The sequence below is a fragment of the Nomascus leucogenys genome, chromosome 8, assembly GCF_006542625.1.
Source record: "Nomascus leucogenys isolate Asia chromosome 8, Asia_NLE_v1, whole genome shotgun sequence".
In the NCBI taxonomy this organism is placed as follows: Eukaryota; Metazoa; Chordata; class Mammalia; order Primates; family Hylobatidae; genus Nomascus; species Nomascus leucogenys.
In genome coordinates, this window is record NC_044388.1 from 104,701,778 (window position 1) to 104,719,876 (window position 18,099).

General features: G+C 44.7%; 1 protein-coding gene across 4 annotated transcripts in view; it reads left to right on the plus strand.

Moving 5' to 3' along the window:
• SPTAN1 (spectrin alpha, non-erythrocytic 1) overlaps positions 1-18,099 on the plus strand; it is a 78,175-nt gene that overhangs the window by 7,558 nt on the left and 52,518 nt on the right. For all 4 annotated transcript variants that reach the window (XM_030817949.1, XM_030817945.1, XM_030817947.1 and 1 more), the window contains exons 2-8: positions 6,665-6,904; positions 8,689-8,814; positions 14,625-14,765; positions 15,146-15,292; positions 17,071-17,204; positions 17,372-17,516; positions 17,595-17,749. In XM_030817949.1, the coding sequence (XP_030673809.1) occupies positions 6,668-6,904; positions 8,689-8,814; positions 14,625-14,765; positions 15,146-15,292; positions 17,071-17,204; positions 17,372-17,516; positions 17,595-17,749 (1,085 nt within the window). In that variant the 5' untranslated portion in view covers positions 6,665-6,667. The remainder of the gene's footprint in view (positions 1-6,664; positions 6,905-8,688; positions 8,815-14,624; positions 14,766-15,145; positions 15,293-17,070; positions 17,205-17,371; positions 17,517-17,594; positions 17,750-18,099) is intronic.

Below are 18,099 nucleotides of genomic sequence, written 5' to 3' on the forward strand. Positions count from 1 at the left end.
CAAAGAGACGGGGTCTCGCTCTGTCACCCAGGCTGGAGTGCAAAGGCGTAATCTTGGCTCACTGCAACCTCGGCCTCCCAGGTTCTAGCAATTCTCCTGCCTCAGCCTCCCAAGTAGCTGGGATTACAGGTGCACGCTGCCACACCTGGCTAATTTTTTGTATTTTAATAGAGACGGGGTTCCACCGTGTTGCCCAGGCTGGTCTCGAACTCCTGAGCTCAGGCAATCCACCCCCTTCAGCCTCCCAAAATGCTAGGATTACAGGTGTAAGCCACCGCACCCGCCTTTTTTTTTTTTTTTTGACACGGAGTCTAGCTCTGTCACCCAGGCTGGAGTGCAGGGGCTTGATCTTAGCTCACTGCAAACTCCGCCTCCCAGGCTCAAGGGATTCTCCAGCCCCAGCCTCCTGAGTAGATGGGACTACAGGCATGTGCCACCACACCCAGCTAATTTTGGTATTTTTAGTAGAGACAAGAGTTTTACCACGTTGGCCAGGCTGGTCTCAAACTCCTGACCTCAGGTGATCCGCTTGCCTCGGCCTCCCAAAGTATTGGGATTACAGGTGTGAGCCACTGTGTCTGCCTCGCTGTTTTTTCACTCCAAAGTGCAGATGTGAAAAGGAACTAATAAAGAGGGAGTGAAGGCCGGGCACTGTGGCTCACGTCTGTAATCCCAGCACTTTGGGAGGCCTCGGTGGGTGGATTGCCTGAAGTCAGTTCGAGACCAGTCTGGCCAATATGGTGAAACCCAATCTCTACAAAAGTACAAAAATCAGTTGGGTGTGGTGGCGGGTGCCTGTAATCCCAGCTACTGGGGAGGCTGAGGCAGGAGAATCACTTGAACCTGGGAGGCGGATGTTGCTGTGAGCCCAGATAGCATCACTGCATTCCAGCCTGGGCAACAGAGTAAGACTTCATCTCAAAAAAAAAAAAAAAAAAAAAGAGGGGAAGTGAAAGGAACTAATAAATAACCAAATAGCCATCAATAAATAATATGTCGGCTGTGCGTGGTGGTTCACACCTGTAATCCCAGCACTTTGGGAGGCCGACGCGGGGAGACCACAAGGTCAAGAGATCGAGATCATCCTGGCCAACATAGTGAAAGCCTGTCTCTATTAAAAAGAAGAGAAATACAGAAATTAGCTGGGCGTGGTGGTGTGTGATTGTAGTTCCAGCTACTGGGGAGGTTGAGGCAGGAGAATTGCTTGACCCTGGAGGCAGAGGTTGCAGTGAGCCGAGATCGCACCACTGCACTCCAGCCTGGCGACAGAGCAAGACTCCATCTCAAAAAAAAAAAAAAGGCCAGGCGCGGTGGCTCATGCCTGTAATCCCAGCTCTTTTGGAGGCCGAGGCAGGTGGATCACGAGGTCAAGAGATCGAGACCATCCTGGCTAATATGGTGAAACCCCGTCTCTGCTAAAAATACAAAAAATTAGCCCGGCGAGGTGGCGGGTGCCTGTAGTCCCAGCCAGTCGGGAGACTGAGGCAGGAGAATGGCGTGAACCCGGGAGGTGGAGCTTGCAGTGAGCCGAGATTGTGCCACTGCACTCCAGCCTGGGCAACAGAGCGAGACTCCGTCTCAAAAACAAAAAAAAAAAAACATGTCGACTCTAATCATGTTAAGAATCACTGGTTCCAGTGTGCCATATTCTGGGAACTGGAGGATCCCAGGTCACCCTGGCCTTTGCAGCTTGCTTACTAGATTACCTGTCTCCCAACTACATAATTATAAAACGATGGCAGTTTCTTTATTTCCAAGCTCTGAATATAATTTGATCTATAATATGTGCCAAGTCCTGAGTTCTGTGCCCAGAGAGTAAGAGTAAAATATGGTCTTCTTTACAGTTCCTTAAAGGACTTATGAATGTGATAGGGAGAACACAATAATTACATGGCAGAATGTGGCAGTGTTATAAGATGAATGATAGGGGTGGGTGGTCAGGAAGTGGAGACTTCTGATTCAGAAAGACTTCATAGAGGATGAGGCATTTGCTTTGGACTCAGAAATCTATATGATTTGTTTTTTAAATTTTTTATTTTTTTGACAGGCTGGAGTGCAGTGGCGCGATCAGGGCTCATCACAACCTCTGCCTCCCAGGTTCAAGCGATTCTTCTGCCTCAGCCTCCCAAGTAGCTGGGGCTACAGGCGTGGGCCACCACACCCGGCTAATTTTTGTATTTTTAGAAGAGATACGGTTTCACCATGTTGGCCAGGCTGGTCTCGAGCTCCTGATCTTGTGATCCACCTGCCTTGGCTTCCCAAAGTGCTGGGATTACAGGCATGAGCCACCGCGCCCGGCCGAGATCTGTATGATATTAGATGGTAGGGTTGGGAGTGGGAGAGAAGAATGCACTCCTGGGGAAGGGAACTTTTTGAGCTTTCAAATAGACCCTGTCCAGGGCCTGTAATTGGGGTTGGTGAGGGAGTTTGATGTGAGATACGGCTGGAGGAGACAACTGGAAGGTGACTGAGTGAAGTCTTGTTTACCTTCTAGTAAGTGTGATGATAGTGATCCTTGTCAGGGTCCTCATCAGAAATCAGCCTTCTCCAAAATAGGCTGACAGACTTAGGGCAGCAGTGTAAACTATAACTGCCTGTTATCATTAAATAGTATTACAAAACTTTGGGAGGCCAAGGTGGGCGGATCACGAGGTCAGGAGATCGAGACCATCCTGGCTAGCACGGTGAAACCCCATCTCTACTAAAAAATAGAAAAAATTAGCCAGGCGTGATGGCAGGCACCTGTGGTCCCAGCTACTCAGGAGGCTGAGGCAGGAGAATGGCGTGAACCTGGGAGGTGGAGCTTGCAGTGAGCCGAGATCGCACCACTGCACTCCAGCCTGGGTGACAGAGTGAGACTCTGTCTCAAAAATGTGTGTATGTATATATATATATATATATATATAAATATATATATATAAATATATATATAAATATATATAAATATATATATAAATATATATATAAATATATATATATATATATAATTACAAAAAACTGCTCTGAGCAGACATTAAGCTTTCCAAGGTCACCCCCAGTTTTTGGTTTTAAGGACTTGATGTCTGTTTTAAGAATAGAAAATAGGCCAGTTCAGTGGCTCATGCCTGTAATCCCAGCACTTTGAGAGACTGAGGCGGGTGGATCACTTGAGTCCAGGAGTTCGAGACTAGCCTGGGCAACATAGTGAAACCGCATCTGTACAAAAAGCATAAATATTATCCAGGTGTGCTGGCACCTCCCTGTACTCCTAGCTACTCAGGAGGCTGAGGTGGGAGGATCACTGGAGCCCAGGAGGCAAGGTTGCAGTGAGCTGAGATCGTATCACTGCACTCTAGCCTAGGCAACAGAGTGAGACCCTGCCAAAAAAAAAAAAAAACAGCCACTTTCTCAGAGTATACTGCCATGTGGTCAATCCAAGATTGGTAATTCAGATTTAGTCATTAGTTTGACACCTAGTTGTGTAGCTTTAGTCAGCACATTCTTTATTTGCCATTCTTGTCATCAATCTAGCACTTAACTGGATAGAATTCCAATTTTACAATATGCAAACTGAAAGATTCGTTATGGAGCTCTCTCCCTACCCCTTACAAATGAATTCAGGTCTGCTGCACAGCAGCTGCAACACTCAGCATGGACTTGATCATTTATTCAACCAACATTTTCTTTTTTTTTTTTTTGAGACAGGGTCTCATTCTGTCACCCAGGCTGGAGTGCAGTGGTGCAACTACGGGCTCATGCCACCATGCCTGGATAATTTTTTTTTTTATAGCCAGGGTTTAGCCATATTACCTAGGCTGTTCTCGAACTTCTGGGCTCAAGCAATCCGCCCACCTCAGCCTCCCAAAGTGCTGGGATTGCAGATGTGAGCCATGGCGCCCGGCCTATTCAACCAACATTTCTTAATGACCTCTGTATGCTAGAAATCAGGGATACAGGACCGGACATGGTGGCTTACACCTATAATCTTAGCACTTTGGAAGACCGAGGTGGGAGGATCATTTGAGCCCAGGAGTTCAAGACCAGCCTAGGCAACATAGCAAAACCCTGTCTCTACAAAAAAAAATTTAAAAATTAGCCAGTCATGGCCGTGCGTGGTGGCTCACACCTGTAATCTCAGCACTTTGGGAGGCCAAGGCGGATGGATCACAAGGTCAGGAGTTCGAGACCAGCCTGGCCAATATGGTGAAACCCCGTCTCTACTAAAAATACAAAAATTAGCCAGGCACCATGATGGCTGCCTGTAATCCCAGCTACTTGGGAGGCTGAGGCAGGAGAATTGCTTGAACCCAGGAGGTGGAGGTTGCAATGAGCCAAGATCGTGCCACTGCACTCTAGCCTGGGTGACAGAGCAACAGTCTGTCTCAAAAAAAAAAAAAAAAAAAAATAGTCATGGTGGTGTGCACCCGTAGTCACAGCAAGTGGGAGGCTGAGGTGGAAGGATCACTTGAACCGGGGAGGTCGAGGTTGCAGTGAGCCGTGACTGCACTCCAGCCTGGGCAGCAAAATGAGGTCCTGTCTCAAAAATAAATAAATAAAAATCAGGTATACAAAGATTAGGTTGCTCGGTGTAACCATGCCTTAGGATGTATGTACAAGTGCTTTGCAAATCTAAAGAGAAGTGTGATTACATCTGAGGAAGGAAGGAAGGAACATTGGGTACAGTTTAGTAAAGAGTCAGGATCCTGCCGTTTACCCATTTCAGCTGGGTGTTGAGATATAAATAAATAAATGCTATCTAGGCAAAGAAGAGTCATACGACATTCTAAACAAAGGAAGCGTGTGCACATGGCTTGGAGTTTTAAAGGGAATTACGCATTTTAGAGCAGAAAGAATCTTCTATCCGCCACAAGGGTAGGTGGCATGGGTGAGAGATAATACCAGGCAGGCATGTTGGGCCAGATTGTGAAGGTCCTGCTCAAGAGGTGGGTTCTTTCTTCTGTCTGAAGGAAGCCATAGGTCGGGGGGCAGTGGCTCACACCTGTAATTCCAGCCCTTTGGGAGGCTGAGGCGGGCAGATCACGAGGTCAAGAGATCGAGCCCATCCTGGCCAACATGGTGAAACCCCATCTCTACTAAAAATACAAAAATTAGCTGGGCGTGGTGGTGCAGGCCTGTAGTCCCTGCTACGCGGGAGGCTGAGGCAGGAGAATCGCTTGAACCCTGAAGGCAGAGGGCAGTGAGCCGAGATCCTGCCATTGCACTCCAACCTGGTGACTGAGTGAGACTCTGTCTCAAACAAACAAACAAGAAAGCCATAAAAGGTTTGGGAGTGGCATGGCGAAGAATGTTTCCTTTTATAGTATAAAAAATTTTGGACTGTGGAAAAACAATAATACAACAAAAATACATGGTTGATATGTGGAGAATAATTTAAAGGAATGGTGATATGACTAAAATCAGCTCATGCACGCTTCTCCAGGAAGATGGTCTGTTAGAAAGGCAATCTTCAGAGCTGATCAGGCATAGACTGTGCCTTCCTACCACCAATGAGAACTACTTGAATCCCTACAGAGCTGGGGCACTAGCTAGAAACTCTGACATCAGCCATCTCCTTCTGTTTACCTGCTAGGTGGATGTGCGGCAGCACTCTTGACAGGTTTCATTCCTAACTCTTAGCCTACTCACCCTTTTCTTTCTGTCTTGGGATAGGCGACAGCATAAAGGAAAGAACTCCCAGATGTTTCCAGGGTAACACAATTTTATACCTTTTATACACTGTAGAACAATAGCTGGAAGGGACCAGCAGGCTTATCTATTCTGCTTCCTCAGTGAACCCAGAAACCTCTCTGTAGGCTGTAATTTTGAAGTTCGAAGAGACTTGAGACCATGTCGTTTTTCCTGACATTTTTAGTCACTCTAGGAAATTGAGGCATGGAGAGGGAAGGTGGCTAGTGTGAGGTCACATGTTGCTGACAAATTCAGAAGCTTTTTGGCATTAATCTGTATCTGTTTCCTTCTGTGTTCCTTAATTAGAGGATAAAATGGCATATTCTTTGTTTTCGGTTTTTGTTTTGTTTTGTCACCCAGGCCGGAGTGCAGTGGTGCAGTGATGGCTCACTGCAGGCTTGAACTCCTGGGCTCAGGTGATCCTCCTGCCTTAGCCTCCTGAGTAGCTGGTACCGTAGGCACACACCACCATGCCCAGCTATTTTTTTGTATTTTTAGTGGAGAAGGTGTTTCACCTTGTTGCCCAGGCTGCTCTCGAACTTCTGGAGTCAAGCAATCTGCCACTTTGGCCTCCCAAAGTGTTGGGATTACAAGTGTGAGCCACCGCATCCCCTGCTTGAAAGGACTTCTGAATGGACTTAGCAGTAATTATTTGAATACCACAGTTGCTGTTTCCTCTGAATCCTTGAAGCCTTTGTAGAATTGACGGTACAAACCACAGTTCTCCCATTCACAGTTTTCATTTGGTTTCCTTGCCATGTGTGGGTTAGGCATCTTCTGAGGGCCCTATGTAGATAGGTGTTGCAGGGGAATGGATGGCCATTTTTAATAAAGGAATAGGATCTGGGCTTCATTGTTCCTAAGAAGGGGTTGTCTTCTCAATTCATTTGTCTGCTGGGTTTATCTGATAATTATTTCTTTCCTTCAGAGAGGCTAATTTCTTTTCATCTATTTTGGTGCCTATTGGTACTTATCTCAGGGCATTTTGTCATTTCAGAAAATGGACCCAAGTGGGGTCAAAGTGCTGGAAACAGCAGAGGACATCCAGGAGAGGCGGCAGCAGGTCCTAGACCGATACCACCGCTTCAAGGAGCTCTCAACCCTTAGGCGTCAGAAGCTGGAAGATTCCTATCGATTCCAGTTCTTTCAAAGAGATGCTGAAGAGCTGGAGAAATGGATACAGGAAAAACTTCAGATTGCATCTGATGAGAATTATAAAGACCCAACCAACTTGCAGGTACATCTGATCTCCTGGGATTCCTGCCAAAATTCAAGAGCCCAAATGTTCTTTAATTATGGAAAGTTACTTAATTATGACCTTGAGAGATTGGACAAGAAGAATATAATAAGGAAGGACAAACTCATTGTTTTCCCATATTAGTGAGGGTGAATGTGGAATCTTACAGGTATTAATTGTCTTTTCTGGATGCTTTAAACTGATGGTTCTCAAACCTCTGCCTTGATACTACTGGTGATCTTTAAACATTTTTCAGGGAAGTTCTGGATTAATCTCTTTGAATGAGGTTTCTTTTTTTGTTTTGTTTTGTTTTTGTTTTTTGAGACGGAGTTTTGCTCATGTCGCCCAGGCTAGAGCACAATGGTGTGATCTTGGCTCACTGCAACCTCCACCTCCCAGGTTCAAGTGATTCTCCAGCCTCAGCCTCCCGAGTAGCTGGGATTACAGGTGCCTGCCACTGTGCCCAGCTAATTTTTGTATTTTTAGTAGAGATAGGGTTTCGCCATGTTGGCCAGGCTGGTCTTAAACTCCTGACCTCAGGTGATCTGCCCACCTTGGCCTCCCAAAATGCTAGGATTACAGGCGTGAGCCACCACACCTGGCCTGGAATGAGCTTTTGAGAAAGGCGTAATAGTGTTGTTGCTGGCAAAAATTTGTAGTTATTCTGGAGTTAGATATCAAAAAAACAAATACTTACAGTTATGAGTCCCTTTCAGAGACTTGGTAAATCTTATCAAAAGCAAAGCCTGAATCTTATGGTACGTAAATTATATATTTAAAACTTTTTTTTTTTTTTCGAGATGGAGTTTTGCTCTTGTTGCCCAAGCTGGAGTGCAATGGTGCAATCTCAGCTCACTGCAACCTCTGCCTCCCAGATTCAAGTGATTCTCCTGCCTCAGCCTCCTGAGTAGCTGGGATTGTAGGCACGTGCCACCATGCCCAGCTAATTTTTTGTATCTTTAGTAGAAACAGGATTTCATCATGTTTGTCAGGCTGGTCTCGAACTCCTGACCTCAGGTGATCTGCCCGCCTCGGCCTCCCAAAGTGCTGGGATTACAGGCGTGAGCCACCGCACCCAGCCAAAACTTTTTTATAAAATGGGAAAGCCTTTCTTCTCACTTATTTTGGTGAAAGATTTTTAAAGAAAATTGTTTCGGTAGCAAGTAGAACAGTAGTTGGGCCCATGGATTTTTTAACTAAAAAATTGACTACAGTAACCTAAGAGAATGAAGAACACTGCTTTAGATACAATCCCTGCCTGGCAGGCCCCTTCCCATCTTAGTATTTGATGAAAAAGAAGTATTGAGAAATGGAGTGTAGGCAGGGTCAAAGAGTCTGGCCTCTAAAGCAAGTGAAAGAAAGTCTCGTGTGAGTGAATATGGATGGATTTTTCAAGAGTAAGCACTGAATGTTGAGAAAACTGTTAGTATGGTTCTGTATTTCTAGAAGGGACTAGATGTTTACATAAAGGATAATTTTCTGATAGCAAAAAAAAAAATTATTAATAGGATATTTTGTAGCATCTTCCATTGACAATGTTAGTTCTCAAGGGTGAGTGAGGACCATTGATGGCCCTCACTGGCCAGGCTTTCAGAGGACCAGGAGAAAAGCAGTCAGAGTATTTGAGGAATTGAGCAGGTAGAGAATGGGCGAGGTGCCAAATGATGTTGTATCCCTAACTAGAGGGAGCAGGATTGAGGAGGGGAGGAACATGGGGAACAGGGGGGACAAAATGCTGATGCTGTGTGGTCGCGTCTGAGGCTCACTTCAAGGTCCGCCAACAGGGGAAGCTTCAGAAGCATCAAGCATTTGAAGCTGAAGTGCAGGCCAACTCAGGAGCCATTGTTAAGCTGGATGAAACTGGAAACCTGATGATCTCAGAAGGGCATTTTGCATCGGAAACCATACGGGTAAGTATGAGTAGCTCGTGGTGTGGATGGCTTCATCTGGGTGGAGCATTGTAGATTCATGCATACCTGTCAGTTTGGTTTCCCAAAAAGATAGACTTTTCCAGCTTTTAAAAGAATTTATGAAGTCTCCTTAAGAAGTTACGCAAATCCTGCCTTTGTAATATGACAGCATGAATGTAAGCAAGTGTTTGTATACTCAGTGAGGAAATTAATATTCCTTCCGCAGAGCAAATTAGAATGTGATTATACTTTAAAGAAAACTGTAAATTTAACATTTATAAATGGCAGTGAGATGGCAGAGCATATTCGTGAAATTGGCAAATTTAAGGACTCAGATGCAAAGATAAATAGAAACAATCACAGATACTATAAAGAAGGTTATCTGTGGGAAAGCTTGCTGTCTTGAATCTTGGCTTGCCCTGGGAAGGGTTTACTGAGGTGTAGGCAGCAAGCCTGTTAAAGCTCCAGCTCTAAGGAATGATTTGTGGCACCTGTTGGTCAATGACCATGGTGATGGGACTGACTTTGAGGCGGGAGTCCTCGAACTCTTTGGTCTGGCTGATTTTAGTGCGAGTTTATTGGAGCTGAGGTAGTAATTGATCTTTCTCTGCTTCGTTTCACATTTCTAGTATGAAGATATTAAGGGAAAACAAACCTCTTGACAGTGAGGTGTGCACATTGAGTTTCTTATAACTGGATGTACTTATCTATCTTTGATACACATCATGTCTAGCTGTGTGTTCTCTTTGGTTCTTTGTCATCCAAAGCCACATTGCATTGAGGCCCAGCCTTTTCTAGTCTTACCTGTCAAAGCAGTCTTGAAGATTTAAATGAAAGCTGCACCCTTAAGCCCCAGCTAGAACTGTTTTGTCCCCGACTCTTCCTTGATAACTGTGTGGAGGTTTCGTTCACTGAGGATCCAGTCTACTCTTTTTCAACAATAAATATTTGTTTTCTCACGTTTGCTTGGCAATACTCTGCAGTCTCATATTAAGGACTTACAATTAGCCTTAAGATGTATGATGAATAATTATTAACGATTACTAATAATGATGATTGTAAATAGGAAATAAAAGTGAATTCCAAATGTCATATGACTAATAACATTTAACCCATTTGGGCAATGTAATATGTGTCTGCAATTAAATACAGATATTTATCTTCCCATCTTCACACTATTTTATATACAGTCTTAGAGTAAATGAAATCAGTATGCGTTATTATTTCCTTGATAGAAGTTGTTTTCCCAGAGTGAATGAGGCACCTCTGTAGTAGAATATGTAACCAGCTTACAGATGGGGAACATTAGACAGAGATCAAGTGTTTGGCTTCAGTAATTAATCAAGGCAGAAGGGACTTTATTCATGTCTATTAGTACCCTCTGCCCTGTTTAGACAGCTTATTTATATATATATATATATATATATATATATATATATATATATATATATACACACATATATATATATTTTTTTGAGACGAAGTTTTGCTGTTGTTGCCCAAGCTGGAACAGAATGACAAGATCTCGGCTCACTGCAACCTCCACCTCCTGGGTTCAAGCGATTTTCCTGCTTCAGCCTCCCAACTAGCTGGGATTACAGGTGCCCGCCACCATGCCCAGCTAATTTTTGTATATTTCGTAGAGATGGGGTTTCACTATGTTGACCAGGCTGGTCTTGAACTTCTGACCTCAGGTGATCCACCCGCCTCGGCCTCCCGAAGTGCTGGGATTACAGGCTTGAGCCACCGTGCCCGGCCCAGATGGCTTATTTATTTATTTATTTATTTTTGAGATGGAGTTTTGCTCTTGTTGCCCCGGCTGGAGTGGAATGGCACGATCCCGGCTCACTGCAACCTCCACCTCCCAGTTTCAAGTGATTCTCCTGCCTCAGCCTCCTGGGTAGCTAGGATTACAGGCATGGGCTGTGCCACCACAGCCAGCTAATTTTGTATTTTTAGTAGAGACGGGGTTTCTCCATGTTAGTCAAGCTGGTCTCAAACTCCCAACCTCAGGTGATCTGCCCACCTTGGCCTCCCAAAGTGCTGGGATTACAGGCGTGAGTCACCGCTCCTGGCCTAGATAGCTTATCAAAGCAACATTAACAATACTGTTAACTGGCCAGGCATGGTAGCTCACATCTGTAATCCCAGAACTTTGGGAGGCCAAGGCTGAGGCAAAAGGATCACTTGAGCTCAGGAGTTCAAAACCAGCCTGGGCAACATAGTGAGACCTCGTCTCTACAAGAAAATTTAAAAATTAGTGGGGTGTGGTGGTGCACACCTGTAGTCCCAGCTACTGGGGAGGCTGAGGTGGGAGGATTGCTTGATCCTGGGAGGTCAAGGCTGCAGTGAGCCATGATTGCACCACTGGACTCCAGCCTAGGCAACAGAGCAAGACTGTCTGGGGAGAAAAAAAAGACCAGGCACAATGGCTCATGCCTGTAATCCTAGCACTTTGTGATGCTGAGATGGGCGGATCATCTGAGGTCAGGAGTTCAAGACCAGCCTGGCTAACATGGTAAAACCCTGTTTCTACCAAAATACAAAAAATTAGCCGGGCGTGGTGTTGCATGCCTGTAATCCCAGCTAGTTGGGAGGCTGAAGCAGGAGAATCACTTGAACCCAGGAGGCGGAGGTTGCAGTGAGCCGAGATCCTGCCATTGCACTCTGGCTTGGGCAACAAGAGCGAAACTCTGTCTGAAAAAAAGTAAAAAAATAAAATAAATAAGTAATTTAAAAAACCTATTAAATATAGTTTGTTGAGTAGGTATTAGGAGCTGTTTATGTACAGTTACTTTGCTAACCTCTAATCTTCACAGTAAGTGTGCAAGGTGGCCATTATCTCCCTATTATGTGAGAGTAGAAACTGAGTCTCAGGGAATTTGAGTAACTTGCCCAAAGTCATACAGTTGATAGATGACTGAACTGGAATTTCCTCTATCCCCGTCTTTTCCAGTCACCACTATTTGTTTTATTTTAATTAATTAATTTTTTTTTTTTTTGAGACAGGGTCTTGCTCTGTCACCCAGGCTGGAGTGCAGTGTCACAATCTCAGCTAGCTGCAACCTCCTTCCGCCAGGCTCAAGCGGTTCACCCACCTCAGCCTCCCGAGTAGCCGGCACCACAGGAATGCACAACCGCACTGAGCTTTTTTTAAAAATATTTTTAGTAGATATAGGGATCTTGCCATGTTGCCCAGGCTGGCCTTGAACTCCGGAGCTCAAGCAATCTGCCTGCCTCAGCCTCCCAAAGTGCTGGGATTACAGGCGTGAGCCACTGCACCCAGCCTATGTGCTTTGTTTTTCCAACCTGTACTTCATTCCTGTCTTCTTTGCTTAATGTTTCCACCATCTGCTTCTCTGAAGGATCCTGTTGCTTGCTTATGTCCCTATTGAGAAATACACCTGAGTCAGAACCAGGCTTGCTTCTCCACCCCGTCAGCTTTCCATGTGTTTATGAAGCGTACCTGCCTCCCTGCCCACTCACACTATCAAATAATAGTAAGCCTGTGAAGCTGGACTCTCTCTAACCTGCAGTAGTTACAAGATCAGACACATCAGCAATGGGAAAATGGTTCCAGTACTGGGACAGGCCTTGCCCTAGTTCTTTCCTTGAGGGTATAAAAATGAAGTATGTGAGATGGACAATTGACTTGAATGTGAGAGGATTTTCTCTAGTCTTCTGTGGCCTCATTTTTAATTTGTGCAGGAGCTCTCATTTAATCTTTACTTTCATGCTCACAGTTACTATGGTGATCTTGGCTTGGTCATTTATTTGGTCCCCTAACTCAGCACCTTAGTTTGGCAGGCAGTGGTAGCAGAGGAAGGTGGGTGGCGTGTAAGGGCATGTCTGTGTCCTGGATAACCTGTCTGTCACTGGTTTAGACTTTCACACCATACCGGACAGCGTGGCGCCCCATAGTCACCGCCACCCACATTGGGTCCCACATCCAAGTAGGTGGAGTATTGTCGGTTGCCTTTTCCCCGTTGCTTTGGAGTGCCTTTCACTTCTTTCTCAGTGGGGGGGGTCACAGTTTTGCCAACAGTGGTGGAAGTGAATTGTGTGAGCATGTATTCCTCTGCTGCTTTCTCCTTTCAAGTAAAACATCCACACTTGTTTCTAAGAGAATCCACCCATGTTGACTGTCCCATGGTTTTCAAGTTTTCATTTTGCTAGGAGTGACATCTCAATCATGGGTGGATCCCAGACTTCTTTTCTGTTAGTGTTTAAACCTCTTTGTTTGTTTTACTTATGTCTGTCAGTGTTGTACAGAAACTCCCAGTATCTTGGGTAGGCATAATCAAGGCATTGAGGTTGGATTGGAATAACAGAATGCATCATCTAAGCTTGAATTGATTACCAATTTCCTCCAATTCTTGATAAGTCCTTACTGGGCCTGTGTTATGAGAACCCAAAGATGCTGGGAAGTGAATATGTTTGACCCTGTGGCTGCCACCTGGGTGAAGTTTGAAATAAGCCTCACTTGAGATGTACCACAAACTGTCTTTTCACAGAAGGTCCAAAGTTTTTTCTATCAGGGATCCTTTTTGATAGCTGATGACTTTTCAGGACCCTAGCTTTTCTACTTTTTTTTTTTCCCGAGATGGATTCTTGCTCTGTTGCCCAAAGCTGGAGTGCAATGGCACAATCTTGGCTCACTGCAACCTCTACCTCCCAGATTCAAGCAATTCTCCTGCCTCAGCCTCCCGAGTAGCTGGGATTACAGGTGTGTGCCACCACGCCTGGCTAATTGATGTATTTTTAGTAGAGACGGGTTTCACCATGTTGGCCAGGCTGGTCTCGAACTCCTGACCTTGTGATCTGCCCACCTCAGCCTTCCAAAGTGCTGGGATTACAGGAGTGAGCCACTGCGCCCAGCCCTTTTCTACTTTATTTTTGAGACGGAGTCTCGCTCTGTCACCCAGACTGGAGCGCAGTGGCGCAATCACGGCTCACTGCAAGCTCCACCTCCCCGGGGTCAAGTGATTCTCCTGCCTCAGCCTTCCGAGTAGCTGGGATTACAGGTGCGTGCCACCATACCCGGCTCATTTTTGTACTTTTAGTAGAGACGGAGTTTCACCATGCTGGCCAGGCTGGTCTTGAACTCCTGACCTCGTGATCCACCCGCCTCGGCATCCCAAAGTGCTGGGATTACAGGCGTGAGCCACTGCACCCAGCCTCCCCTTTTCTACTTTTATACCAAAATTTTCCTGTTGTGCCTCATAATTTTTACATTGATGATGCCTATAGGACCTCTTCTTTTGTTTTGTTTTTTCCCTTTATCTCCATGAATTTGGAATACATCCTTCAGCAATTTCAGCTCAGTTTACACATTAATTCCTCATTTTTTCCTTCCCCAGTAGTCTTATGGATTAGGAATTCCACTTTAATAATTTAATAATAATTAATAGTATCAATTGTGTACCTATTATTATATAATACTAAAATATATGACTATATAATATAAATATATTATAAATATAATTATAAATAAATGAAATATAAAGATATTATTAATAATATAAATGATAATGATTTTCCTGATGTAAACTGGAGTAAATCTACCTGTGAAAGAAACTAGAGTAGATCTACCTGCTTGTAACTTGAAGGCCACCAAAAACCACTGTAAACTGTGGACTTTTCCCTACTCCCAGTTAAATTTACTATTTCCTCTCAGTTTAGGGATTATCTTTTAAAAATATTTTTATTCAGAGCTCCGTAAGGTCTCTAACTTGTCTGAACTCTATGGAAGAGCCAGATCCCACAGAGCCAGTTGTGATCTGATTAAAACTCTGATCTGAAACTTTCAGACCCGTTTGACGGAGCTGCACCGCCAGTGGGAATTACTTTTGGAGAAGATGCGGGAAAAAGGAATCAAACTGCTGCAGGCCCAGAAATTGGTGCAGTACTTACGAGAATGTGAGGACGTGATGGACTGGATCAATGACAAGGCACGTTTTGGGGAGAAGGGTTTGCTAAGCCTTACTCAAAGAAAGGGAAGAGACTCCTCCATGATCTGTAGCGAGACCCAGTGTTAGCACAGATACGGCCATTTTAAGTGAAAGGGTGGAAGTGGGATTGCTGTCTTTCCAGCTGCTCTCTAGGTGTATATGCTATTCTGTAACTCTGAAGCCTGGAGTTGCTGAGACAGAAATGCTGTGAGCTCAACCTCTTAACTTTCTATGGGAGGAACTAAAATCACAAACCACAGAGAAAACTGTATCTATTAAAGCTAACGTGGCTCCATCCCTAATGTCTGTTTGATGTTTCTGGAAGCCATTGTTAACAAATGTTGGTTGGTGACTCTGGCTTTCTTATGGTCCCTGAATAGGAAGCAATTGTTACTTCTGAAGAGCTGGGCCAGGATCTGGAGCATGTAGAGGTTTTACAGAAGAAATTTGAAGAGTTTCAAACAGATATGGCTGCTCATGAAGAAAGAGTTAATGAAGTGAACCAATTTGCTGCCAAACTCATACAGGTAAATAGCAAAGTGCTGTGTGCTTCTCACAACATTATTATGTTAACTTTTTAGTATATTCAGGAGAAAATTTTGATGATTGGTCCCCTAATTTCTGAGTGAGCAAGTTTTTTTTTTTTTTTTTTTTTTTTTTTTTGAGATGGAGTCTCGCTCTGTCGCCTAGGCTGGAGTGCAGTGGCGCGATCTCGGCTCACTGCAAGCTCCGCCTCCCAGGCTCACGCCATTCTCCTGCCTCAGCCTCTCCAAGTAGCTGGGACTACAGGCACCCGCCACCACGCCCAGCTAATTTTTTTGTATTTTTAGTAGAGACGGGGTTTCACCATGGTCTCGATCTCCTGACCTCATGATCTGTCCGCCTTGGCCTCCCAAAGTGCTGGGATTACAAGCGTGAGCCACCGCGCCTGGCCCTGAGTGAGCAAGTTTTTGTAAGCATGTCTAAGAGTTTTGTTTAGATGTAAGGCACAATACTGATTACTTCTAAATTGGAAAATGCTTTTCAATGTGTTGCCTTGGGCAGGAAGGGCAGAGTTCATTTGATCTATTTCCTCTACCCACTTTTGGGTAGGGCTGGGTGAAGCTTTTATTGGGCTGCTGAAGCTAGGTCTCAGGGTTTCTCAGACGAGGGTGTGGTGGTGAATGCTAAGTTAGTATTGGCAGATGTCCACCAATGCGTTAGGGCTCTTGCCTGCCTTTTTTGTTTGAAGCTTCCCTGGGTTCTCTTGGGAACCTGGGAGAACCTTGGCGTGAATAGGCTCTCCACTCTGGCACTGGAGCCCGTTAAGAGGGAATGACAACCCTTCCCCAGTGCCCACGTGTACAATCCTGTAAGCTGCTTCCACTACGAATCCAAAGGGTTCCAAAGACATCAAGTACTCGGAACCAGAGAGTTTTTACTTTTAGGGAAATTTGATTTGGAGGGTACAAATTTTAAATGTATAAATCTGCTTACAGGCTTTTTCTGGTCAGTGATTAAGAGAAAGATACCCGGCATTCCTCAGAAATATCTCACCCTTCCACAGTGACAGATGTGTTACTTTTCCAAACCCTAAGCTTTCCTACGGTTGAGCTTGAGAAAAGTAGTCAGGCCAAACCCATGGTATCCCAAATGGATTCAAAAACCCTGAAATGCTTCACTTTGTTATGCTTTATATCATATTTTTAAAAACACCAAAATGTGGTTGGTAGGAAAGGATACTTTTAAAGAAATGTCTCCAAGCTGGATGCAGTGGCACCTGCCTATAGACCCAGCTATTCTACACAGACCCAGGCTGACAAGGCAGGATCACTTGAGACCAGCCTGGGTAACATAGCAAGACCCTGTCTCAAAAAAGAAAAAAAGAAATGTCATCAGTCTAAAGCCAGGAACAAACTCTTGAGCCCTGAAAATTATGTTTATGTGCAAGAATGCTTAACAGCCTCATGAACATCTGAAATACCAAATTTTCAAGCAGTTAGGGCAGATGAGTACATTGATAAAGCTACCACAAAGTTGCTGCCAAACTATTTATTAACATAAAGGTTTTTGGCACTTTTGCACATAACCACCTTATAGACTAACCACAATACTCCAAAAGATAGAGAATGGCTCTCCCCTTTTTACATAAGAAATAGAAACTCTTTGGAGTTGTAGTTCACTTTGTATCATGTAGACCATTATTTCTTGTGATTCTCTTCAGAGTGGTGATTTGCTGAGATGCTTCAAGGAACCAACCCCAGGGTAACTAGTTGGAGGAGCCAGAAGTTGTATACAAATCCAGTCTCTTCTCTTCCTTGTTTAGGAGCAGCACCCTGAGGAGGAACTGATCAAGACTAAGCAGGATGAAGTCAATGCAGCCTGGCAGCGGCTGAAGGGCCTGGCTCTGCAGAGGCAGGGGAAGCTCTTTGGCGCAGCTGAAGTTCAGCGCTTTAACAGGTGTCAAGCCAGAGTAGGCTTTGGGGAATGGGCCTCAACCTGGAGGGGAGTTGAGGGCATGTGCTGCTGATGAGCTGTCGGGGCTGACTAGGCCTTGGTCCCATGGGGTATTCCTAGTTCTAGGGAGTCGTCATTGCTGTGGATTAACTGGTGCCTTTGTTCTGTAGGGATGTGGATGAGACTATCAGTTGGATTAAGGAGAAGGAGCAGTTAATGGCCTCTGATGATTTTGGCCGAGACCTGGCAAGTGTTCAGGCTCTGCTTCGGAAGCACGAGGGTCTGGAGAGAGATCTTGCTGCTCTAGAAGACAAGGTGGGTTGTACAAGCAGCTGATTCTGTAAATAAGTCACCAAGGGTCAGGAGAATAGTTCTGACGGAGTTCATTTGTAGGTCAAAGCCCTGTGTGCTGAGGCTGACCGCCTGCAACAGTCCCACCCTCTGAGTGCAACACAGATTCAAGTGAAGCGAGAGGAACTGATTACAAACTGGGAGCAGATCCGCACCTTGGCGGCAGAGAGACACGCACGGCTCAATGATTCATACAGGTGCAAATAATGCTCCAGGTCTCAACCAGTATCATTTGACTTCTTTTTTGGAAGCAGGAATAGCAGAGTTGAGGGTCTGTTCTGTGAAAGTGTCAGGTATCACCTACAAATGCAAATCACTTCTTACCTATGTTCTCTGTTTGGAGACTAGCAACTGTATCATGTATAGTATATGTATGGTATTTCAACTTCATAAATTCTTCTGTTCTGCATCACTGCATTATGACTGATCGAATGAAAATATCCCCTTAAGTATCTGAGTATCATATGAAATATCTTATTAAAACCAGGATTGGAAAGGAAAAGAATGTTTCTTACTAGCCAAGGGTTGAACCTGGGAATAACAAGGA